Source organism: Aedes aegypti, chromosome 1 (assembly GCF_002204515.2).
Source record: "Aedes aegypti strain LVP_AGWG chromosome 1, AaegL5.0 Primary Assembly, whole genome shotgun sequence".
In the NCBI taxonomy this organism is placed as follows: domain Eukaryota; kingdom Metazoa; phylum Arthropoda; class Insecta; order Diptera; family Culicidae; genus Aedes; species Aedes aegypti.
The window spans coordinates 62,144,078-62,171,193 of NC_035107.1; the positions used below are offsets into that span (position 1 = coordinate 62,144,078).

The window sequence follows — 27,116 nt, forward strand, 5'->3', positions numbered from 1 at the left end:
CACTCCAAGCTTTCCAGTCTAATCCAAGGCAGGTTCAGTCAGAGTAAACGGCCAGCCTTTCCTCACCTACCCTGTCTAGTTTTTTTTTCACGAAGGGAGCATAATATGTCACCTTAGTGAACCCGCCTTGGTCTAATTTGTATTCGGCTCTACAGCTTGACCACTAATCAGAATGTTTCAGTGGCATTTCCACTAGTCAACAAATCCTGCTTGCTACCTAGCGATGCCGGAACATTTTTGTTCCACTCTAGCATTCAACTCTTGGCGATGTCATCTCGTTTGTCACTCCTTGACACTCTTCATCGAACCAGACATTTTGTCTTCAACACTAGTTACCCTCAATCAAACACGGCGTCGTGCTTGTCTTATCTTTGGGGATAGATTTTTACTTGCTTTTGGCATCGTTAGACAATACGACTTCCTCCAAACGCTTTTCCAGATTTAATACCGCCAGAACTTGTGGCAAATCTAGCCATTGAGAAGCGCTTAGTATAAAATTGCATCGTTTACTGGAACAGCTGACTCAGGGCCTACAAGCTTCGCGGAGCAATGGCGCATCACGAAGCAGCTCACGAGTGTAAAGCAACGCATAACAAACATGACAGACTCGCGAACGGACCAGATGTGAGTATGTTCGCACCCGTCTGCTCGGGAGAACATGCCAAAAGAAGTATCAACAAGTTCGGGAACGTTTACTCGCGAGTAACCGAACAAGGTGTTTTTTATAATGGTTTTGACAGACAAATTTATTGGATAACCATCAAACCGACAGTAAACTACCAGTTTGTAGTCAAAAACCCTTTTAAACCATAAATCAGCTCCAATCACGTTCACGAATCACTTTTGCTTCGATTACTTACTCTAACTATTTCCCACTTACTCTAGCGCTCGCGAGCATTTTGTTTTGTTTTTGTTCCAGTTCAGCAGAAATGTTCGTCAATTTCCATCACTGTCGCGTAGTCGCAAGCTACAGATCATTACCATTGCATTGATAACGGTAGTTCACTTCATTGCTATAAAGTCATCATTAAATTCTAATTCGTTGTCGATTTTCTACAGGATTTTTAACGCAAGAGATAGAATGTTTGCTGGTGGGAGCTGCTTCAACTGATTCAACTGTTCAAAACTTTTCATTAATTCTAGGCCAAACATTTCCAAGAAATTACAACATATGTAAAGTATATGGAATTTCTTAAGATTGTTAATGTTTTGGCAATACAATCAACTCTCCCTTACTCGATATTCTGTAACTCGATATTTTCCCTAACTCGATGGTATGCGCGGTCTCTTCAATCTAGCATGCTTTGATACCTCTGTAACTCGATACCTCTCTAACTCAATGTTCCCTAACTCGATGCTATCTGTTTCTGTATCCTATGTAAGTTTACCTCCTAACTAGATATTTTCATGAAAAGTTCCAGATGTGCTCCAAATGTTAATAAATTTCATGAATTTAAATATAATGATTAAATTGTTTGGGAAATTAAGGTTTACTGCATATTTCTAGGTAATAACATTTTTAATTTTCGTAGACCGTTAAAAAAGGTCACATAAGTAAATGAAATTGTATTTTTTTAACGTTAAAATTACTATTTTGAATGTGTTTTGTCAACATGATGAAAAGTTTAAAATTTGAAAAATATGTGTTCTGCACAACCCTAACTCGACGGCCCCTTCAATATCGAGTAAGAGAGAGTAAACTGTATCTTAAAATTGTAGGAGTGTGCAAATTTGTAAGTATGTTTTTCAATAGCAATCGACTAAACCAATAATCTTCGGTAGATCGTTTCATAAATATCCTACTTCTTAAGTTTTCTAAGATTTTCTCCAAGAAACCTTCAAACCTACCATATCTTTATCCGAGAGTACCTCAAGGATCACTCCAGGAAGTCGTAGAAGAGTATACTGAAGATCTTTGAAGAATAAGTCTGACTTCACCACATCTCCGCTACGGACCATGTCAAAAATTCTACATATGATCTAAGACAGGCTATGATTTTTTGTAGAAATTCGTCAAAGATCAAAGAAAAACCTACCAAGGATCCCACAGGTAAAATCCACCACACGCTATGTCTGAACCAGAAGATTATAAAAATCGAATGTACATCGGGTTTTTTCTCACTAGAGTTCAGTATTGGGATTATATTTCCATATTCGGAAGGTCTTAAAATATTCCATCGGTGAAATTTAGATTTTTTCGATTTCTTAGTTATTTTTCATACTAAAACCAAAGACAAACTAAAGTGTACTGCGATCTGTTAAACTTGGGTACCTTTTGCACTACCGAGGGACTGAATGTAGTACTAGAAGTGGTACCCAATCTGAGCCTGAGTGGAACGGACCTGCTAAATCCCATGAAAATCCCGTTTTTCAACGCATTTCAGACCATACAAAATGTATGGAAAAAATTTCACCGATAGAATATTTTAAAACATTTCGATTATGAAAATATAGACCAAATACTGTTCTCTAGCGAGAAAAAATACGATGTACATTCGATTTTTATAATCGTCTGGTTCAGACATAGCGTGCACCATAAAACACATTGAAGTCATCAAGTTTTATAAAAGTAATTTGCGCAGAATCATGGAATTCACCAAAAAAAATTCTGAAACCTTTAGATGATCATGTAAGAAATTCGCTATGAATTGTACATGAAATGTGCCAATAATCCTCACCAAGAATTTCGAAGCGACTCAAGGATTTTGCCATGGGCCAAGCAAGAGTCTTGGAAGGGATTTATCAAAATTTTCATTGATAATTAGACAAGAGTTTCTATGGAAATTTACCAAGATTTTATTCAGAAGTCTACTAATAGTGATTCTGGGAATTTGTAAGAGAGGATCATTTGCGCTTATGTGTCGAGGTGATCATCCAGAATTTATCGAAGATCTCATCGGAAATTCGGATCATAAAAAGATGCCATGCAGGATTTTAAGATTTGCCCATCGAAATCTTATCTCAATCAAGCTGAATCAATCAGGGTGGATGAATGATAGGTATTAGCACCCCTTTAAGGTCTGTCGGCTCCGATCCACAAAGAAATGACAGTGGGAAGCGTTTAATCGCGTTTACTAAATTTCTTCACCTCTTACGTACAGATCGGCTTGGCTTCGCGAATATAAAATCAAAATCAATCAATCAAACGCTCTGCCAAACCCTGGATGGTGGGAGTTCCTCCTGGGACTCTCGAATATAACGGGTTCCCGTTAGCGTCTTAGAGTTGGTGCGTGTGGGAGTAATCCACCAATATGGGAAACAAGTGCACCCGACGACGTGGAGTGCAGCTTTTATTGTTTTGGCTTGATTTTTATGGGCCTGCATTGCCCGACGTGAAGGAATGAAGTCTTGTTGATGCCGGAGAGTTACGGATTTGCTGAATTTGCATTTGCACGACGATGGTAGCCGCTAAGAACTGGTGACAAGCTGCTGCTGGCTTGAATTTTAAATTTCGATCGATTTAGCCGTAATTTGACGCGACGACTTGTTGAGATGGATTCGAAGGGGTTTGATGACAATCTTGGACTTGGACTTGATCAGGTAAGCAAAAATGTGATAAAAATCTGATCGAATGGGGAACGATAGCGTGACTTGAGCCCTGTGGGCTCTGAGGGTGAAAGGCGTGGGTTCAACCCGGAAAGCGACAGCTCCGTCTAGATTTACGTTCGACGATTATTTTAATGTGTTATATCACCGTCGTTTTGCACATTACAGCTAATAAAATTGTCAACTTTATGCGAGTCAGACGTTCTAAAAAACAAGTTCGAAGTGAGTGGGGCATGAACGCACTGTTCAACGCTTCAGCAATCAGTGGATCGGAAAGGTGCTTCATCATTCTCAGCCTGATGCGAATTATTTGCTTTTATTTTGAATCAAACCCAATCGTAATGTTCCGAACCCAATCGAATGTTCCGAATGCGGCCTGGTTCCAGCAAGAATAGCTCAATCGAAAGAAAGCGAGAGAGGAGAGAATCTCTCATTGTTACAAATGCCATCTTATAATTTTTTTTTCAAAGACTTTTTTTGAAATTTTGCGAGAAATTTGAATTTCTAGTGATGATGACGATGATCTAGTGGTCGATTTCCCTAATATATCTTAGGATTTCTTCCAGAACTGTTGTTTAAGATGTTTTCCGTCTCTTCTTTCTTATCTTCTTCGTCTTCTTGGCATTAACGACCTCACTGGGACAGAGCCTGCTTATCAGCTTAGTGTTCTTAAGAGCACTTCCACAGTTATTAACTGAGAGCTTTCTTTGACAACGTTGCCATTTATGCATTCGTTCGTGTGGCAGGCACGATTATACTCTATGCCCTAGGAAGTCAAGGAAATTTCCATTACGAAAAGATCCTGGACCGACCAGGAATCGAACCCGAACACCTTCAGCATGGCTTTGCTTTGTAGCCGCGGACTCTAACCAATCGGCTAAGGAAGGCCTTTCTTCTCAGTATTCCTTTAAAAATGTTGATTTTATTATAAGAACTCCTTCAGGAATCTTTAAAGAGATCCCATAGAGTAACAAAACAAGATACGCCATAGATTCTACCAGAATTCTACCAAGGATAGTAAGATAAAATAATCGCATTTACTTTAAAATTTGTTACGATTTAATCCATCTTATGGTCTTCGAACTGTGGTCTTTGAAAATTAAAGATTCATCCCTGGATGTTAAGGGTTAAGTCGATTCGGCTAATCTTCTCGCCTCTTCCTCCAACCCTCCCGAATGTTTACCAACACAACCCCCGCCAACTCCAATTAAATCGCATTATAATCACATTTTTTGCCTGCTTATTAATCGTCGTCATCGTAATAACTTGGTCGATTTTGGATTCCGAAATTTAGCGCTGATTCACAGACGCTGAAACAGGTGTCAGTCAAGTCTCTCGCTCCGACCGTTTTGAACGTCCAACTCCTTATTTGGGAGTCGACCCAACCAGCGCCGTATGCAACACGCGGCCAAGTTCACGGTCATCCCGCGCACCTGGACCGAAAATTCGCACTTTCATTGAACTGTCAGTCAGCCAGCGGAACCGTTCATCAAACTCTCGAGCGGGCAATCACTTCCGATTTTTCGCACTCGGACTCATCTTCGCCCACTAGCTTACCATGTAAAGTGACCAATAGGGCGATTAAAATTGCAAAAATCTGTAAAGTTCCATCTATCATACTATTCTTATAATACCATCTACTAATACGTGCCCTAAAGATGTTGAAAGTTTATATAAAAACTTAATTAAGAGACCAAAATAATGCATCCATAGTATTGTCGTATACCATGGTAATTTCCACATAACCTGCATCGTCTTCGACCACCTCTAAACCCCCACTAAAATCGCTAAAAATTCCACAGAATGCTAATGTCATGAAAAGGATCGACATTGTAAAATATGTGATATTGTACTTTCAATCTTTTTGTAATTTGAACCACCCTACCCCGACCAAACACTAAACGGCTCCAATTGCAAACACAGTCCTCTTGTTTGCTCATTTACTATTTGAGTAATTGACTCTCTTTGGGGCAAACATTGCCTCCACACCCACGAAAACCGTGGCCTGGGAAGACGATGATGAGATTGCACTCTCGGGAACATCTTGACTTCGTGGTTGGGTAGACAGTTTGTCGGTTGACGACGACGCGTCTTCGGCTTCGGAAGCAAAGTTTCGTCAAATTGACACAGCTCCGCGCGCACGTAATGAAATAAGTGGACACAAGTGATGATGATGATGCAGGCCGGTAAACAGAAGTTCAAGGTTGATCCAAACAAGGAACTCGACAACGACTTTCGTTTTCGATTCGAGATGGTTGTTCACTTCACACATAATTTCACAGAGAAAATTGAATTCTGATACAACTCAAACAAAGTTCAATAAGTTATACAATAACACTGCTCTGGAGATATGTGCTACGTTTACCCGAACACCATTTCCCGTGACAGTTTTTGGCACGCGAAAATTGCCATACCTTCATTCGTTCAAATGTGCTGAATGAACCGAGGATTTAAACATCTTAAAGTAAATCGTCATTGTGTGAAATGTCTTTATGTGGAATGGGTTACTCCATGCACCGGTAATATGACTACCTTTCTTATTAGTTCTTTCGACTTAAGTTCTACCGGGTGTTCAACCAAAAACAATCACACAACCATCATCTTTGAAGCATATTCTAGTAGTTCTGAAAACTATGTACATTACTTTTCGGGGAAATTGATCATTCGTGGAATGACACTCCGAGAAAAAAGACATTTGGAGGAATCTATCCCATTACCATGACCATTACATTCCATTACCTCGAATGCCAACAAATCAAATGCTGTTACTCCGAACTTACAATAACTTCGAATAACATTGTCCCGCGATAATTTATTTCGGTGTAATGTCATTCGGAGTGATGGCATTCGGAGTAATGGGATTCGGTGTAGAGTAGTGTGTGGTCTTTTGATTCTGTTGCATGCTCCTGTGGGGCGAGCGAGGGAGTCAACATCAATCGTGTCTGGTTCGCGTTGGACGAGTACGAAAAGATATTCGTATTCAGACGAGAATGGATTATCAGCTGGTGAGTTCGTTTCATGCTTGTGATAACACACTTTATCGTCGCAACGTCACGTATATGTAATTTTCAAACAACCTTTGGATGGTTCGATGTTTCCTTCGATATTCACATATATTTCTTTTTCATCATTACAAAAAATAACCTATGAATAATTCGACATTATGGATGTCGACTAAGTAAGAGTCATATTTTTCCTTCTTATCCATGGATCGCATCACTGACCAAACATAACTTCCAGATCTTTTCCTCCCTCACTAATTAGCACCCTACTCCTGATGATTGTGGAGATGCAGAGGTATTCTCGGTCTCTGGAAGCAACAATTACTACACACTAACATTTCATCCCATCCCAACTGACTGTAAGGACTTGGCCGGTGCCGTTATTGATCAATAATATGAGAGCTGCAAAAAAGGGAAACTTTAAGAATAAGTGGAAAGAGTTCCATCCCTTATTCATTTGGATCCAAGTGCAATTCTTACATTTCTTACAATTCTTCACAAATAATGTGTGGGTCTGAAATAGTTCTAGTTTGCGTAAACAGTGCTAAAATCTATGTTCCCATAATTTAGAGTGTAAATTTTCTTAGATTTCATTGATATTTATTGGGAGTCCTACAAAGTTCCTTCAGGAACTCACTGTCACAAAACTGTTGCGGAATACCTCAGGATATCCTTCAAATACTATTGCAATACACGATAACGAATACGATCAGAATACCGATCTCGAGAAATACGGTAGGTTTTGTAGTGGTTATATAACAGACTTGAAACCAACAAATTGGTCTATCATAACAACATATTTGACAACATTCTGGATGGGCTTACATGGCTCCCTATGGAAATCCTACGAAACAATATTGAAATTCTAATAGGGATGGTAGTAGTTAAGTGTCCTAAAAACAAAAAATATAGAAGCCTGTAAAAAGATACTGAAAAGAGGCCAAACAGGATAAAGATGTATTATCGAATCAAACAAGAATTTGATTTTGTTTTTTATAATTTTCTCCATGGATTACAAAATGAATCAATTTCGGTGTTTGCTCCTTAAGACTTTATCCCAGATTTTTTTCCAGAAGTGATTTCTCAAGAAATTTCCCAAAAAAAAAATGATCAAGATTTGATCAAGCATTCTAACTGGATTCTTTTAAGGGCAAGCCCAGATATTTATCAGTTATTCTACCAGGAATTTCTCAAAATATTCTAAAAAATCTCAGGAGAGTCCCAATTTCTTCAGGAATTCATTCAGCGATTCTTTGATCAATTTCCCTATGACTTTCCTGGATTTTCGTTTAAGACATCTTCCGAAATTCAAATAGGAATTATCCAGAGTTGCCTCAAGGGATTTCTCCTTTGGTTACTTCCAGAAATTAGTCCGGAAATTGGTCCTAAGGAGAAATTTCTTGAAAAAATCCGAAAGAAGTTTTAAGAACATTTATCCAGGTATATTTTTCGCGATGTCTCTTGGGTATCGTTTCTCAATCTCGGGTTTTGCGACCCCCCAACGCCTCGTCACTTCGCTTTTTGTTGTACACACAAAGCGACGCGCTAACAGGTCGGGGGGTCGCGAACATTAAGTTTGGGAATCGATGCTCTAGGGAATTACCAACGTAATTTCTTAAGAAAATTTTAAAGTAAACTCTAATGAAACTCCTGTAGAAACTCCCGATGAGCTAATACAAGGATCGCTGAAAAAACTCCTGGACTCTCGAGAAAGTCTTGTAGAATGTCCTAGCCAAATTTCTAAGAAATAATGATAATAGCCTGCAGGATATTTTAAAGGAATTTCTTGAAAACCATAGAACGAAATCTCTGAAAAATTAGGTGTAGAACAATTGTAGTGTTGTGAAGCCTTAAATGAACTTTTACAAGAATCCATGGAGATTTTACTCAAAAATAACTTGATAAATAACAACTACCGAAAAGCTAAACATTACATATAATTTGCAATTGGATTAGATGGACAAATTGATGTGAAGATTTGCGAAAAAGTTACACGTCTTCTCAGTGAGAATCGAACTCACGACTCCCCGATCTCTAGTTGGGGCGCGTTAACCACTACGCCATGAGAGGACTCATGAACGCAGAAGTTAACCTGAATTCGATTTCAGCTCAATAATCACGTGGTCCTCTTTCGCAAAGTGCACCTCTTTCGGAAGAATTAGATGCCCATCCAAACACAACGCTTTCTATATATATCCAATGCCTAGCCCGAGAGCGCATTGTTTTTTAGGTATAGGAATAGCACACTACACTAGCCAGCAACTGCGCTGGCTGAGGTTTCTATTGTGTGGGCTTCCAATGGGTCGCGACGTTCTCAAACGACCGGTTACGGAACATGAGTCCGTTGCTCGATAAATACTTGTTTTTAATTATGAATCGTGGTTTACGGCCAACCAGCCGAGTGGAAGTTTAACAACTACCGAAAAGCTAAACATTACATATAATTTGCAATTGGATTAGATGGACAAATTGATGTGAAGATTTGCGAAAAAGTTACACGTCTTCTCAGTGAGAATCGAACTCACGACTCCCCGATCTCTAGTTGGGGCGCGTTAACCACTACGCCATGAGAGGACTCATGAACGCAGAAGTTAACCTGAATTCGATTTCAGCGAAAGAGGACCACGTGATTATTGAGCTGAAATCGAATTCAGGTTAACTTCTGCGTTCATGAGTCCTCTCATGGCGTAGTGGTTAACGCGCCCCAACTAGAGATCGGGGAGTCGTGAGTTCGATTCTCACTGAGAAGACGTGTAACTTTTTCGCAAATCTTCACATCAATTTGTCCATCTAATCCAATTGCAAATTATATGTAATGTTTAGCTTTTCGGTAGTTGTTAAACTTCCACTCGGCTGATTGGCCGTAAACCACGATTCATAATTAAAAACCACGGCATAAAAATTAACAAGGCAGTCTCTTCACTGATGTAAATATCGAGTTTCATTATAAACATGTGACGTCACTTCTATCGTACCATATACCTTCCGGACCACTAGATCATTTTTTTCGCAAATTTGTTCGAGGTGGATAGGAATGACGTCGTCAAGTAGCTGTCAGTTTTCGGAGTATATCACCTTCTTAATTTTAGTACACCGTGATTAAAAACAAGTATTTATCGAGCAACGGACTCATGTTCCGTAACCGGTCGTTTGAGAACGTCGCGACCCATTGGAAGCCCACACAATAGAAACCTCAGCCAGCGCAGTTGCTGGCTAGTGTAGTGTGCTATTCCTATACCGAAAAAACAATGCGCTCTCGGGCTAGGCATTGGATATATATAGAAAGCGTTGTGTTTGGATGGGCATCTAATTCTTCCGAAAGAGGTGCACTTTGCGAAAGAGGACCACGTGATTATTGAGCTGAAATCGAATTCAGGTTAACTTCTGCGTTCATGAGTCCTCTCATGGCGTAGTGGTTAACGCGCCCCAACTAGAGATCGGGGAGTCGTGAGTTCGATTCTCACTGAGAAGACGTGTAACTTTTTCGCAAATCTTCACATCAATTTGTCCATCTAATCCAATTGCAAATTATATGTAATGTTTAGCTTTTCGGTAGTTGTTAAACTTCCACTCGGCTGGTTGGCCGTAAACCACGATTCATAATTAAAAACAAGTATTTATCGAGCAACGGACTCATGTTCCGTAACCGGTCGTTTGAGAACGTCGCGACCCATTGGAAGCCCACACAATAGAAACCTCAGCCAGCGCAGTTGCTGGCTAGTGTAGTGTGCTATTCCTATACCTAAAAAACAATGCGCTCTCGGGCTAGGCATTGGATATATATAGAAAGCGTTGTGTTTGGATGGGCATCTAATTCTTCCGAAAGAGGTGCACTTTGCGAAAGAGGACCACGTGATTATTGAGCTGAAATCGAATTCAGGTTAACTTCTGCGTTCATGAGTCCTCTCATGGCGTAGTGGTTAACGCGCCCCAACTAGAGATCGGGGAGTCGTGAGTTCGATTCTCACTGAGAAGACGTGTAACTTTTTCGCAAATCTTCACATCAATTTGTCCATCTAATCCAATTGCAAATTATATGTAATGTTTAGCTTTTCGGTAGTTGTTAAACTTCCACTCGGCTGGTTGGCCGTAAACCACGATTCATAATTAAAAACAAGTATGAACTTGATAAATATTCTGAAGAAGTGCAACAAAAATTCCTGAATGAAATGTTGAAGAAATTCCTTGAGAAATTTGCAAAGAAACCTTATGGGCACTCCCAGATCAAATCTATTGAGACATTCTCGGAATAATTCTGGAACATTCTCTGGAATTATTCTTGGTAGAAACTGTGAATAAATTCCTGAAGGAATTTAGATGAAAATGGGCTCCTGAAAGACTTTTTGAATGGTTTCATGAAAAAATCCTTAAATGAATCTCGTCTAAAACTCAGAAATAAAACCTTGGGTTTCTTGTAGTAACTTCTGTAGGAATCTTTGGGTTCCGGGTCATTTGGCCGAATGCCGCTTGCCCGATCGCCATTTGGCCGCAAGGGTAATTTGGCCGAACGCCATTTGGCCGAATGCCATTTGGCCGATTTTGAAAACAAAAGTCAACTACAGCAACTTATTCATAAAGAAGGATAAATAATCATTGATATGCATAAAAAGTAAGCTTTTTAGTGTTAGTTCAAGAAACAGTACTGAAAGAAGTACATCCTAAATGTAAGCAGCTGTTCACTTCTATGCTAGCGGTGATAGCCACCAGCAGATGTTTTGGCATCGCGTTTGTAGTTAGCTTTGGACGGTAATTAAAACGGTTTAAGACTTATTAGTCTTTCTGCTGGATCGGGTTGCTTCGATCCCTCGAATCGTACTAATATATGTCGCAGTTCTGACATCAACAATTCTTGGCTTCTTCTTTTCACAACGGAGAAACAGTGTGCTTCTTTGACGTAAGTGTTCACCGAGTCGTTTGTTGCTAGTACTCAAGTTAACCCTTCAGCAAAAATTTTTTTTAAATAAAACGTATTATAAGCTTTAACTCAAATAACTATGAAAAATATTTCGCTCTTGAAAGAACAGCCTATGATCAAAAGAAGAAAAAAATCCTTATGAAAATTTAAGCAAGTGTAATGCATATAATCATTTAATCAGTACAACTACGAAGAACTGCCGATGATTTAAAGAAGGAAAAATTCCCAATTAAAATAGCATAGCATAGCATAGCATAGCATAGCATAGACTGACTGTACATGTCAATGGTTGCTACTCCGTGATTGATCGGAACTGGTAAGAATTGCACTGGGATCCAAATGAATAAGGGATGGGAGTTTCCGCTTACTCTCGAAGTGCAATTTTAGCAGATCTAATATTATTGATCAATAACGGCGCCGGCCAAGTCCTTACAGTCAGTTGGGATGGGGAAGGAATGTTAGGGTGTAATGATTGTTGCTTCTAGAGACCGAGAATACCTCTGCATCTCCACAATCACCACGGGAAGGGTGTTTATTAGTGGGGGAGGAAAAGATCTGGGAGCCACCTTTGGTCGGTGATGCGATCCATGGACAAGGGGGAAATATACGACTTACATTTAAAACTAGTTTTGTATTTTTGTCTCGAGAAGTTTTTAGTAGTAGATTCAAAAAAAAAAACGTCAACATCTATAATATCGAACAATTCAAAAGAAGTTTTTATTAATAGCGAAAACTGAGAATTACATTATATATTTTAAATCATATGAAACAGCAATAATGCCGACACTTGTAGTGACGAACCATACATAGTTTGTTTGAAAATTACAATGAGTATTACTGTGCATTTTTGTCTCGAGATGGTAGAATTTTTAAAAAATACGTCAACATTCACAATGTCGAACATTTCAAAAGATATGTTTAATAATGTAAAAAAGAGAAAAATATATGTATATTGAAATTGTGTAAAACAAGCATAATGCCGACACTTATAGTGACGAACCAAACAAAGATTGTTTTAATATTACACAAAAGTTACACTTTCAAGAAAAAATGTGTTATCATAAGCATGAAACGAACTCACCAGTTGGTAATCCATCCTCGACTGAACACAAATATCTCTTCGCAACACAGTGCGAACAGAAAAACTTCTTGGCGTCCCGAAAACAAACCGTTTTCACGAAGCACTATCCAGCAAGACGCGCGAAAACAGAGAAAAAAGAAGTTCTCCGACGACGAAAACACGCGCGAAACCGAGAACAAAACCTATCCGTCGACGCAACAACGATCCATCCTGCTTGGGCTTCACGAAGCACTACTCAGCAAGACGATTGAAAACAGGGGAAACAATTTTCTCCGACGACGAAAACACGCGCGAAACCGAGAACAAAACCTATCCGACGACGCAACAACGATCCATCCTGCTTGGGCTTCACGAAGCACTACCCAGCAAGACGCTTGAAAACAGGGGGAAAAAAATTCTCCATCGACGAAAACACGCGCGAAACCGAGAACAAAACCTATCCGACGACGCAACAACGATCCATCCTGCTTGGGCTTCACGAAGCACTCTTAAAGAAGGAAAAATTCCCAATTAAAATATGAGCTAAACTATTGCCGATAGTAATGGAACGAAATAATAGCCTATGTTTAAAAGAATAATAAATAAACAACTAAATAAATAAATAAAAAAAAACCTAAAAAAATAATAAATTAATAAAATTTCTGATGAAATCATTAAAAACACTTGAAACCTTATTACACCGTTGGTAATCCAGTGGCGAATCAAGGAGCTCACAACTTCGTCCTGAATTAAGGTCAATGTTATCATTCTCTTGGAGCTCTTATAAAGTGACAAACATGACGTCCCATCACATCATAAAAATCAACAAATTAATTAGCTTATCAGTTATTGAATTTTTTGTTCATGATTCAGCCAAACGGCATTCGGCCAAATAACCGGACACCGAATCTTTGGAACATTTCCTAGAGCTGGAGAAATCGATGGAAGAATTAGTGGAAAAATCTCTGGAGTAAATGCTGGGATAGTCTCTGAGAAAATTTTCAAAGTTATCCCAGTGGAAATTATTGGAGGTAGTAGCGTCTCAGTGCTCTAAGCTTTATTGGGGCAAATTCTGGATAAATTTCGGGGATCTGGGGGGGGGGGAGCCTCTGAACGTATTAAAGAAGAAATCTTCAAAAAAATAAGTAGAAGAATTCGAGAAGAAATTAAGAAGAACGTAAGATTATTCTGGAGCCTCTACAATACTGACTGAAAGCAGAAAAGGGAAAAAGTGAGTTAAGAGACCATTTGGTCAGAGTATCTCCTTCCATTGCAAATAGAGACTCTATAGAGAGTTGCATTGAAATAGTGACCAAGTCTTCAATGAGAAACCTGCTTCCAGCCCTGCTGAACAAATATTTGGAGATTTCCTGAAGCGCTTTCACGAGAAACACGTACTTATCTGTTAGAGATCTGTCAAAAATCTCAGAGCATTTAAAAAATTCGTTATCTTTTTTTTCGAACTTGGCATAAATTTCTAGTCTGTTTTTTAAGAAAAATTCGTCACAGGCGTCATCTGCAGTGCACTTCTCAAGATCTTGAGCTTGATTGGCCACCCGTGGTTGCTACTCCAGTATCGCCAGATAAGCTACATTTCCACAAGGAACCAACCAGATGACTTCTTGGGACTACACTCGTTGTTTGATTGATGTTGCATTAAAAACTGGCCCATATTAGACTGGATATACCTCTGCATTTACGCCAGTTCATGCGAGAAGGTGTAGGGGTAAGGTAATTTTATGACAGAGTGGCTTACTTTTTGGTTAGCAGACTTCCTTTCCATCAGGCCTAAGGAAAGGCGTGCTAAAATAATGGAAGAATGGAAGCGTTGGGAAACGGTTTCTTGTCCATCTCTGGTTCTAGCGATTGCTACTAACAAATAGTTGAAGTGTGATGGATTGAGTGGATGAATGGATGATAGAAGCAAGTGAAAGATACAACTACAAAGTACAATAAAAGAGACGGGCCTGGTATTTAAACCATGACCTTCTGCTTATGAAGTAGATAATAATAAACTCTTATGGCGCACGTCTCAAGATCTATAGAAGCAGTGAATCAATTGTCAACAAACAATAAGCAACAAAGACATTGTCCTCTCCTATTCTTGTTGCAACAATTCTATTCTGCAACAACAGTTTGTCACCACTTGAACAGAATATGACAATGATCGACCACTGTGTGCCCAGCAATTTTCCAGGGTTTGTATTGCAATTTTTGAGAACTTTCTCCGTGTCGGTAAACATTGCTATATTATCAAGCAGCATCCATAAAACCAATTCAATTTTGTGTTTAAAATAACTGATTAATCACGCTTTGAATAGGTTGCAGCAATGTTGCTTCCTGTGATTGTCATGATAATTTTTCTTTTGATGATATCCCGATCCGCAAAAGTTGAGACAAACGGTTGTGAGCGCACCTGCTTTGTTTTTCATCTGTTTTGATGACAATTTGATTCACTGTCTAGAAAAACTGAAATAGCTGATTTCTGGGAAAACATTATCGACGACATCTTAGGATAGCGGTAATTTCGTCTCACGCTTGTTTCCTTTGATGGGTTGTTTTTGTCGTGAAAGCACATTCATCTCCGGTTGAATGTAACCATGAACAGATCGATCGTTCAAACATCCGCTGCTGCTTTTTGCGCCACTCGCAACTGCTTTTAAGGGGTACAGGACAAGTGCTTAATCAAAATCGAAGCACGCACTCTTTCAAGTGGTCTCCTTTCGAAAGGTGAATGTGCGTTTGCTTTTTATTACCCGGTTGAACTTTTGCGTGGATCCTGATATGGTGTTTCACGCGTTGTCGTCCGATTTCATGTGACTCTTTAAGATTAACACAATTTTGTTTTGATTTATTGCTCAATGCATGGTAATACAAGGTTGGCAAGTTTTAAAGTATTCCAGTGTAGAGGCTTATGAAGGTTTGGTCCAGATATTCAAGGCCTTCCACTGTTGAAGATCTCCAAAAGCCAATTTTGTCTTTTCAGAGAATTTTAACAGCGTTACATATAAATCGTATTGCGAATTACATCATTTTTTGTAAAACTATTGCAGATACCTTTATAGACGCTATTGCAATTGTGTACATAGAGGCCATGTTCAGAAGTTCAGAAAAAACGACGTGATATAATTTATTATTTAAAATCTAGTATCTTTATAGTGTATTAAAAAGTAAGTTTCTCTTGGACTTCAATGGCAAACAATTGGGAAAAATTCTCAACCTTGGGTAGCTAATCTTCAGGTTCAGTACTCTACAATCCCATCAAACCACGACCTCAATCACGTGAAATCATAATTTGACACCTCTACCAAATATAGGAGTAAGTCTCTTTCCAGCACATTAAAAGCCCCACTTATTTGGCAACAGATGACAAACCCCGGTCCGTCCCTTCCATATTCCATTCCCATTTGAAATAACGACTCGACATCAAACCCAAAGTGCTTAAGTCTGTGTCAGCTACGACCCACCTTCTATAATTCTAGATTTCGAAGACACTCTTTCTAGATTCTCTTCCAAGTGTTCTAGTTAGGAAGAAACCATAATGGGGAAGTAAAACCTTTGGAGCGACCGCGCCGCCAATGCGGATTAGAAGAAAGTCGTGGCAATTTTTATGACTAATTAAAACCGTGTTGTGGTCGTCACCATCGTTGGTAGTGCTCTATTAGTGCGAGTACATGCGAGGGTGTGTAGCCCGATTAGGATAGTTGTTCTACTAGGAACGAGAGCACTGTGAGCAAAAATTATAATCAGACTTCAATTGGATGACAGGTTTAGGATTCATTATGATTTTGAATTTTGAATTGATTTTTATTTGATTTCGATTCGGTTTCGATTCGAGTTCGATTCGATTTCAATTCTATTTCGATTTCGATTCGATTTCGATTCGATTTCGATTCGATTTCGATTCGATTTCGATTCGATTTCGATTCGATTTCGATTCGATTTCGATTCGATTTCGATTCGATTTCGATTCGATTTCGATTCGATTTCGATTCGATTTCGATTCGATTTCGATTCGATTTCGATTCGATTTCGATTCGATTCGATTTCGATTCGATTTCGATTCGATTTCGATTCGATTTCGATACGATTTTGATTCGATTGTCGAGAATGTGTAAAGAGTTGTCGAGTCGTAATTGAGTCGAAAATTAATTGGGAACCCAAACTAGAAGACCTGACTTGCGATAAGACAACTTGATTTTGAAAACACGAGGACCTCGAAGCTAAAGCCAATATGAGTTTCCTTGACAGGTGACCAATACAAGTCATCGTTTCAAAAATGGTGCAAAATTCACGACACGTCAAACTTCGTGATTTTGCAGAGGCTATTGAGCTCTGACCTTTCGATACACCTTGTTCAGTGTACGAGAAAGGCAAAAACTTAAATTGAATCATAATCCAAACGATGACGATGACGACGACGTTGACGAGTCCCTTAAAAGGCATTTCCACGTCTCCTGCGTGCGCGTCGATAGAGAAAGAGCGATGCGTGAGTTGCTTCTTTCGGATCGATGTCGCCAAAGCTAGCCTCACTCCCTCTTTCCCTGCCTCACAGTTCTCGATCACTTTTTCAAAACAACGTAAGTAATTTTCACAAGGTTCGGAAAAAATAATTACGGTGAAAAATCGAAACCATATTTCTATATTTATTTACAAAAAAAAAACTTTTACGTACAGTCGGCACGCGTTCTAAAATTAGAATTTTGTAATATTTTTCCAAAAATATACACCGTTTGGTCAATTACTTATGACATTTTTGAACCATTGTAAGATTGACGCAAGTAGTGTTTTATAATGCCTCGTGGTTACGTCGCTATGTCACTCCATATAGCAAAGCGTCGTAAGTAGTTGTTAGGTTTTGAAAGTTGAAAAACTTACGTCATTTCATAATTCTGAAAGCTGAACGTTTCAAACATAAAAGTCGAAAAACTTAAAAGTAGATTTCAGTACCTTGTACCTTTTAATTCTGCCCTGAACATTTAGGGCGGAATCAAAGGTACAAGGTACTCTAATCTACTTTTAAGTTTCTCTATTGAGATTCTGCACAGAGGATTCGAATACATTAAAAAGAGATAAAAGTCGAGTTGTTTCAGAGTGGAACATGTAGAATTTCGTTTGTGGAACACATAGAATCGATAATCTTTGTTTATCTAAGATACGGCTTTTTGGAAAAGTTTTCGTCGATTGGCGATCATGGGTTTACCGTTGAAGGCAAAGGCTACTACCGTTCCGTAGTATGAGGTAATAAATGTTGCACGACGACTACGAACCGATACTAGAGAGCGTGGTCCTCGCGGTCAGGGTAAATGCGTGCGGAAAACCGGTATTTTGTCTTTTTCGAACTTGATTGCGACTGCTGAGGAGCGGGTCCGGTGGTGACTGAAAAACCATCGAAATGGAAAGCCGATACAGGCGGATAGGTCGGAGTATCCGCACGTTACCAATGTTCAGGGTTGTTACAAGTGCATGGGCGGATTTGTGTTGTTGGATTGCTATGTTGTGAGTCGCTACGATCGTCGTTAAGATCAGTGATACTGAACAAGATCGATGGTTTGTATTTTTCTACCAGTTCTAGTAGATAATTAATATGATGAGAAGCTTTCCAAATGGTTTTGGCTTCCCCGCCTCTGAGAAGAATCTTTCCAGCCTGTGATGAGAAGCTTTCCAGCTTCTGATGAGAAGCCTTTCAGCTTCTGATGAGAAGCTCTCCAGCATCTGATGAGAAGCTGTCCACCTTCTGATGAGAAGTTTTCCAACTTTTGCTGCGAAACTTTCCAGCTTCTGATGACAAGATTTTCTGCTTCTGATGAGAAGCTTTCCAGCTTCAGATGAGAAGCTTTCCAGCTTCAGATGAGAAGCTTCCGAGCTTCTGATGAGAAGCTTTCCAGCTTCTGATGAGAAGCTTTCCAGCTTCTGATGAGAAGCCTTTCAGCTTCTGATGAGAAGCTCTTCAGCATCTGATGAGAAGCTGTCCACCTTCTGATGAGAAGTTTTCCAACTTTTGCTGCGAAGCTTTCCAGCTTCTGATGACAAGATTTTCTGCTTCTGATGAGAAGCTTTCCAGCTTCAGATGAGAAGCTTTCCAGCTTCAGATGAGAAGCTTTCCAGCTTCAGATGAGAAGCTTTCCAGCTTCAGATGAGCATGAAAAGTGCTACTGCCGGCCACGTCGATCTTTTTTGATAAGAAGTATTGATATGACCTCTTACACCATCAATCAATCAATTTCAAAATAAGCGTAGTCAAAAACCAGTTGCAGTAAGTTTTTGAAAACGGATCCCTCAAACAATTCATCCAAGAAAATATTTACAAACGAAAACCGCTTCATACAATATAAACAACGCAATCTCAGACCTAATCATTTCCTTGAACCCCACAAGCAAGTAAAAAAACTCCCAGTGCATCATTTTCCATCCATCATACAGCTAATAAAAACATCACTCTGAATTCTGAAGAACCACTCGAAGCACCTCCACAACTCTTTACAGCTCGAAGAGGAATTGACACTGTCGTAGTCGTCGTCGTCGTTCGTCACACCTTTTTCGGCCAGCAAGAGTGCATACGGAATCTCAAGAAGCCGAGCCAAAGGCAAACGATATGGCAATTAACCTCACCTGGGGAGTGAGCGATTCGACGCCTCTTTGTCCGTCCATTCCTTTCGCTATACCCTTACAAAAACAACTCCAAAATGTTGAACCCTCCCGGCCCCGGGGAAGGGGATTCAGGCGTCCACCGATAGATGGCGTAACAAGTGCGCGCGAGCGTTAAGAGTGAGGGGCACTTGACTTCGGGCAGATTTTAATCGCCTGCTGAACGAGTAGGGTAGGAGCACCGGTTTTGGCCATGGCGACAACTGCAACAATTTAGAATTTTACACTGTTTTACAAAGAAAATTACCATGCATTTTTTCTAGTTTAGTGGAGTAGAGTGTCCTCGTGAAACCTATTTCCTAATTCTACCAGACTAACAAGTATTCATTGCTTTTTTTTTTTAAATATGATACAAAGTCAAACAGATGAGCCAACCCATCTATGAGTTTTTTCACTGCTGAGATGCGTGATTGACAACTCACGTATGAAAAAAAATTCAATCGTGACTAATGAGAATTTGATTTTATGACAACACAAGTGGATTTTCGAAGAAATATTTTCTCTTAGTCTGGCCAAACCTTGTGCCTGTACCCTATGTCCGATTCGTTCGTTTAGCTATGGGTCTTTTTTTTTTGCTATTCGGATCTGTTGCCCGATTTGCCATTTGAGGTTTGCTGGTTTAGAGGGGAGATTTACTTCCTCGATCGCCAAATTAAGAGAGTGCGCGCGCAAACGGTGAATACAGGATTAGCAGCCCCGAATCGAGACAAATATTGTTATGGCGTGTTGGTAAACTATTTGCAACGAACCGAGAGGTGAATGAAACTTGTGCGTAATCGATCTTGGTTTCGACGTTGGCAGTTCTGGAACGGGTTATGTAATCAAAAACTGACACCTGACCGATCACTTCGAAGCTGCTGAAGAAGATGAGCAAAGAATTGGTGACGACTTCAATAGATTCTCACTCACACTCTGCACTCGAACTCGATTTGTTTTTTATTCTAACTTACTTTGATTTTGTTTCACTCTTGAATAAATATGACTCAGTCTTTCATTAAGACTCTCAATGGCTGTGATAGGATATTTAATCGTGAGTGAATAGAGAAAAAGAGTCGAGAGTGTATCAAAAGAAAATCAAGAATGAATTGTAAACGAATTGTGAGTAAATTCGAAGTGATCAGTAGGAAATCGAGTGGAGGAGTAGAGTAACGTAGATCACAATCAAATCTTGAATGAGTGGAGTCCTAGGTAGCCCTAACTCCCTCTTGATTCAATTCTGACCTGAATCATATATACGATATCAGTTTCGTCTCACTCTCGATTTATTTTGACTAAATCACGACTAACTTTCAATATATGATGCTCATTCTTGACTCATTTTGGAAATTACATCGTCAAACTCTGAAACCTTTCCAATGCATTCTTATCGCAGTCTTAACTCGTTAACAATTTGCTGTCTATCCACTCTCTCATAACTTTTCTCCCACTTTTGAATATCTTTTGACTCATACTTGACTCACTTTTGATTCATTCACGACTCTTTTCTTTCTTTTTACATTGTTCTAATACTTGATTCATGCTCAAATAAACCGTCTTTGAGATTTTCTTAATTCGTTCTGACAGATCCTTGGCTAAATTTCTCATTACACCCGATTTTGTTTTTGCACGGGGGATGCGTACCGTGCAAAATAAGTTTTCAGTTCAAAATTTCAAAAACCGTGCAAAATAGAAACACCATTTCTCGACGTTTCATGCAAATATAAGGTTTTGGTGAAAAAAATGTATGGAAACTTTTTTTGCACGGCCGTGTAAAAAAAAATCCGTGCAAAAACTGAATCGGGCTTGGTGAACGATCTATTCAGTAATCCGTCAAGAACTTCACTCGATATCCACCAAATATCTGTAGAGAATTTTATCGAAATTCAGTCAAGGAATATGGTAGAAACCCAAACTCATGAATTGGCCAACGATCTCACCTGGAATCCGCTAAGTGTTACTTAAGGCATCCAAAACAAATCCTTTCCGAATTCCTTTACAAGGAGATTAACTTTGCACTAGCACCAATTCATAGAGGGAAGCTTTCCCAGCATCTGGTGAGCAGCTTTCCCAGCTTCTGATGAGAAGCTTTCCAGCTTCTGATGCGAAGCTTTTTAGCTTCTGATGCGAAGCTTTTTAGCTTCTGATGAGATGCTTTCCAGCTTCTGGTGAAAAGCTTTCCAGCTTCTGATGAGATGCTTTCCAGCTTCTGGTGAAAAGCTTTCCAGCTTCTAATGAGAAGCTTTCCAGCTTCTGATGAGAAGCTTTCCAGCTTCTGGTGAGAAGCTTTCCAGCTTCTGGTGAGAAGCTTTCCAGCTTCTGGTGAGAAGCTTTCCAGCTTCTGGTGAGAAGCTTTCCAGCTTCTGGTGAGAAGCTTTCCAGCTTCTGGTGAGAAGCTTTCCAGCTTCTGGTGAGAAGCTTTCCAGCTTCTGGTGAGAAGCTTTCCAGCTTCTGGTGAGAAGCTTTCCAGCTTCTGGTGAGAAGCTTTCCAGCTTCTGGTGAGAAGCTTTCCAGCTTCTGGTGAGAAGCTTTCCAGCTTCTGGTGAGAAGCTTTCCAGCTTCTGGTGAGAAGCTTTCCAGCTTCTGGTGAGAAGCTTTCCAGCTTCTGGTGAGAAGCTTTCCAGCTTCTGGTGAGAAGCTTTCCAGCTTCTGGTGAGAAGCTTTCCAGCTTCTGGTGAGAAGCTTTCCAGCTTCTGGTGAGAAGCTTTCCAGCTTCTGGTGAGAAGCTTTCCAGCTTCTGGTGAGAAGCTTTCCAGCTTCTGGTGAGAAGCTTTCCAGCTTCTGGTGAGAAGCTTTCCAGCTTCTGGTGAGAAGCTTTCCAGCTTCTGGTGAGAAGCTTTCCAGCTTCTGGTGAGAAGCTTTCCAGCTTCTGGTGAGAAGCTTTCCAGCTTCTGGTGAGAAGCTTTCCAGCTTCTGGTGAGAAGCTTTCCAGCTTCTGGTGAGAAGCTTTCCAGCTTCTGGTGAGAAGCTTTCCAGCTTCTGGTGAGAAGCTTTTCAGCTTCTGGTGAGAAGCTTTCCAGTTTCTGGTGAGAAGCTTTCCAGCTTCTGATGAGAAGCTTTCCAGCTTCTGATGAGAAGCTTTCCAGCTTCTGATGAGAAGCTTTCCAGCTTCTGGTGAGAAGCTTTCCAGCTTCTGGTGAGAAGCTTTCCAGCTTCTGGTGAGAAGCTTTCCAGCTTCTGGTGAGAAGCTTTCCAGCTTCTGGTGAGAAGCTTTCCAGCTTCTGGTGAGAAGCTTTCCAGCTCCTGATAAGATGCTTTCCAGCTTCTGATGAGAAGCTTTCCAGCTTCTGATAAGATGATTTCAAGGTTCTGATGAGAAGCTTTCCAGCTTCTGATGAGAAGCTTTCCAGCTTCTGATAAGGTTCTCCTAGAAGCTTGGAAAAGCTTCTCCTAGAAGCTTGGAAAAGTTTCCCCTAGAAGCTTGGAAAAGTTTCCCCTAGAAGCTTGAAAAAGCTTCTCCAAGAAGCTAGGAAAAGCTTCTCCTAGAAGCTGGGAAATGCTTCTCCTAGAAGCTGGGAAATGCTTCTCCTAGAATCTTCAAAAGGCTTCTAGAAGCTTGGAAAAACTTCTTATCATAAGCTGGAAAGCTTCTCATAAGAAGCTGGAAAGCTTCTCATCAGAAGCTGGAAAGCTTCTCATCAGAAGCTGGAAAGCTTCTCATCAGAAACTGGAAAGCTTCTCATCAGAAGCTGTGCTTTTAGGAGAAGCTATTCCAAGCTTCTAGGAGAAGCTTTTCAAAGTTTCTAGGAGATGCTTTTTCAAGCTTCTAGGAGAAGTTTCTCCAAGCATCTAGGAGAAGCTTTCCCATGTTTGTAAGAGTAGCTTTTCCAAGCTTCTAGGAGAAGTTTCCCCAAGCTTCTGGTAGAAGCTTTTCCAAGCTTCCAAGCTTCTGATAGAAGCTTTACCAAGCTTCTGATAGAAGCTGAACCAAGCTTCTGATAAAAGCTTTTTCAAGCTTCTGCTAGAAGTTTTCCCAAGCTTCTGGGAGAAGCTTCTTTAAGCTTTTTCAAGCTTCTACAAGTTTATGGGAAAAGTTTTTCCGTGTTTCTTCAAAAAATTCTGGAAAATGTTCCTTCAAGCTTTTAAAAGAAGCATTTCGAAGCTTCTAGGCGAAGCTTATCCAAGCTTCTAGGAGAAGCTATTCCAAGCTTCTAGGAGAAGCTTCTCCAAGCTTCTAGGAGAAGCTTTTCCGAGCTTCTAGGAGAAGCTTATCCAAGCTGGGGGACGGACCTGGTGTAGTGGTTAGAACACTCGCCTCTCACGCCGAGGACCTGGGATCGAATCCCATCCCCGACATAGTCACTTATGACGTAAAAAGTTATAGTGACGACTTCCTTCGGAAGGGAAGTAAAGCCGTTGGTCCCGAGATGAACTAGCCCAGGGCTAAAAATCTCGTTAATAAAGTCAAATCAATCAATCAATTATCCAAGCTTATCAGAAGCTGGAAAGCTTCCCATCAGAAGCTGGAAAGCTACTCATCAGTCATCAGAAGCTGGAAAGCCTCTCATCAGAAGCTGGAAAGCTTCTCAGCAGAAGAGAATCTTTTCATCATCTAAGAGAAGCTTTTGGAAGCTTCTAAGATAAGCTTTTTCAAGCTTTTAGAAGAAGCTTTTTCAAGCTTTTAGAAGAAGCTTTTTCAAGCTTTTAGAAGAAGCTTTCCCAAGTTTCTAAGAGAAGCTTTCCCAAGCTTCTAAGAGAAGCTTTCCCAAGCTTCTAAGAAAAGCTTTCCCAAGCTTCGAAGAGAAGCTTTTCCAAGCTTCGAAGGGAACCTTTTCCAAGCTTCGAAGAGAAGCTTTTCGAAGCTTCCAAGGGAAGCTTTTCCAAGTTTCGAAGAGAAGCTTTTCCAAGCTTCGAAGAGAAGCTTTTCCAAGTTTCGAAGAGAAGCATCGCCAAGCTTCGAAGAAAAGCTCTTCCAAGCTTCGAAGAGTATCTTTTACAAGAATCGAAGATAAGCTTTTCTAAGCTTCTGATAGAAGCTTGTCGAAGCTACTGGGAGATGTTTTTTCCGAGCTTCGGAGATAAACTTTTCGAAGCTTTTCCAGAAGATTATCCTAGCTTCTAGGAAAAGCTTTTTTAAGCTTCTAGAGGAATTTTATCCAAGCTTCTAGGAAAAGCTGTTAGAAACTATGGAATCTTACTAAATAAACTTTAAGGAAAAATTATGAAGAAACTATTCAACAAATTCTTTGGTGGAACATGTGAAACGATGTCCATTTAAGCTTATTGTATGGTTTAGGTTCACCCTGAAAATGTTACGTATGTTTTGGCCGACGCCTAGGGGTGTTACAATTTTTGAATGCATTCTTGAAGAATATTCTCTGGAGTTTTACTCAAATAGCTATGAAACAGTTCCCGATATTTTACTGACATGATTCAATTTCCAATCTTTCAAATGCAACAGATCAGCTGGAGTTACTACATGCCCTAACAACGCCCTAATGAGAATTCAGAACCCACTAAGTTCAACAAGTCCCCGACCGACAAACAGCTTCTCGATTTCGTAATCCACCAACTAGCTTTGAAGCTGGTTCGCCCATTCAAATTCAATCCCAGGCAGCTCTCTCGGCCGTAAACCAAAGTCAGCCCAGCAAAAAAATTATTCCACACCAACCAAACAGCCAACACATACTCCAATTGCAATAAATTAAACTCAATTTAAAACATTGTCTCCCCTTCTCGTCATTCCGAACACCCCGAGCTAATATGTGTGTAATGTGTGGTACTCACTCTGAATTATCCGATGTGGGCCCCACGTTTGCCGCCGCCGCCTTGTTGAGGGTATCGTGCTGCGACTCTTGCTGTTGGTAGGGCAACCTGTTGCATTTGGGAACCCACGTGGCGACGGCTACGTATACGGTGGACCGCTCGCCCTCCATCTCTTCACCACCTTCCTCGTCGTCGTCGACGACGTCTTCGATTCCGCTCGTATGCTCGTTACCATTGCCGCCGCATCGATCCGGACCCGAAGTCACCGCCATCGGTTCCACGGGATCTTGTCCGGTGCCGCCTTGGTTGTTGTTCCGGGAATCTTCGAGTAACCGGGGCCGACTTGGGCGTCTCTGTCGACGCAGATGACGGCCTGCTCCGCCGCTGATGCTTTCAAATTTGTAAAAGTAATTGCTATGGTTAATGTTTCTATACTCAACTATCGATGAGGTCGCTGCCGTTGCCGGCTTGGGCAGAGGCGGTAATAGGGGTGAACACCGGCCTGGTCGCACTTTGGGCGTCTCCGGTAGGCTTTTGGTGAAATCTACAAACAAGTCTTCGTTGGATGGCTTCCGGGAGAACTCGTCTCCGTAGGCGGAAAGGCTGACTGTATCGGAGGAATTGCTACGCCGTTGCGATTGGCGGGAAAATTCGGCGGGGCATACTTCCGATATTGAACGCCTCGGTTGACGGTAGAACTCGTTCTCGAATGGCAGTCCGTTGGGGAACTTACTGGAATAGGAACTACTACTACTGCTGCTGCTGTGCGTGGAGGTTTTGATGGTCGAGGTCACGGTGTTGGTGTTCAGTCCGTTGCTGAGGGCCGAAGCCATCTGAGCCACGTACCCGCTGGGGGCGTTGCTCTCCCTGTACAGCTTCTTGGTGACAATCTTGTGCGAGACACAGCCATTGTTACTACGACTACTACTATTGGCGCAGCTGCTGCTGCTGCTGCTACTGTTACTACTACTGCAGCTATTGCTGCTTCCGATGCACGACTTGGTTGCGCCCTTAGCTATTGGTTTGTTAACATTGTAAGCGCGCTTCTGAGATCCGTTCGAGGAGGTATTGAGGCTGTCGGGGCCGCTACCGCGGGTTCCGAATGCCGGAAAGGAAGCTTTTAAGGCACCGTTGTTGCTACTAACGCTATTGGTATATTTTGGCACAATCGATTCCACCGAGGTCCCGGAACTGCCCGGGGATTTGGAGTGTAGAGAGCAGAAGTTGGACGTGGTCAGCTTTTTGTTCCAGTTGTTCTGCTCGATCCGCGTCGAGCGGATGATCTGCGGCGATTGGAGCGGTGAGTTGAGTCCAATCTTTTTGGTCGTACTGCTGCCACCGCCATTCGCAGTCGTCGTAAGACTCCCATTGGAAGTCAAGGCCTTTCGACAGCTGCGGGGAGTAACGGCCAGCACTCGGGTGTTCGGAAGATTCTCCTGATTCTTCACGGACGATACAGAGGACTGGACACCTCCCGCCATGCCGCTGGAGGAAGTCGTTGATGAGGCGGCTTGCGATCGGGTCATAACCCGATTCGGCTGGGCGGTACTGCTGATCGTAGCGATCAGACCCCGATTGAGTCCACCGATGACCGGACTCTTCGGTATGCCGGCGTTGGTCGTACGGAACGATCCGTACTGCCGGTTGAAGGACACCGCATGCACGCTGGACATTTCTGCTTGCTTTCGTTGTATCAGTTCACCACGCACACACTTCACATTCTTCTTCCGTAGATAACAGCGAGTCTCGTTCTCGCCCGAATTTCTCTTTTCCCTATCTATGATGCAACATTTCACTTCAGAACACTACCACTTCTCCCTTCGATTCTTCGTTTCGTATCACTTCAACTGTGTCGGAGAGGAAAAAACAAAGCGATTAAATTTCCACTCATGGAAGCCGTAGATGGCAAACAATCCAGTCTATTGTACGATCGGACCGGGGACCGGACATGGATGAACTATCGCGAGTTGAGCTGGAGTCAATTTCCCAAGAACTTTGGTCACATTTCTTCGAAGTGCGCGCTCAGTTAACGTGGTCGCACATGTTTATTTGTTTACACAGCATTCGTCCGACGGAGGAAATTTCACACTACATTGGTCATCATCAACTACATCAGCTATCGCGCTGCCACTGTTTTCGATTAGAATGTGATGTTGATTCAGTTATTCACAGCCAGAGGCGTCCCGTGAGAGTCGTCATTCATCATTTCGTTCGTGACCAAGAGCGTAGAGGAGAAAGCTCCCCATCCCACTTAACCCCACCC

The 27,116-nt window shown here is 41.1% G+C and overlaps 1 protein-coding gene across 6 annotated transcripts in view; it reads right to left on the reverse strand.

Annotated features, from left to right (window-relative positions):
• Positions 1-27,116, reverse strand: part of LOC5570105 (serine/threonine-protein kinase Doa) — a 369,353-nt gene that overhangs the window by 176,770 nt on the left and 165,467 nt on the right. For 2 of the 6 annotated variants that reach the window (XM_021837659.1, XM_021837644.1), the window contains exon 2: positions 24,875-26,700. The exons of the other annotated variants lie outside the window; for them this stretch is intronic. In XM_021837659.1, the coding sequence (XP_021693351.1) occupies positions 24,875-26,526 (1,652 nt within the window). In that variant the 5' untranslated portion in view covers positions 26,527-26,700. The remainder of the gene's footprint in view (positions 1-24,874; positions 26,701-27,116) is intronic. 6 annotated transcript variants of the gene reach the window in all.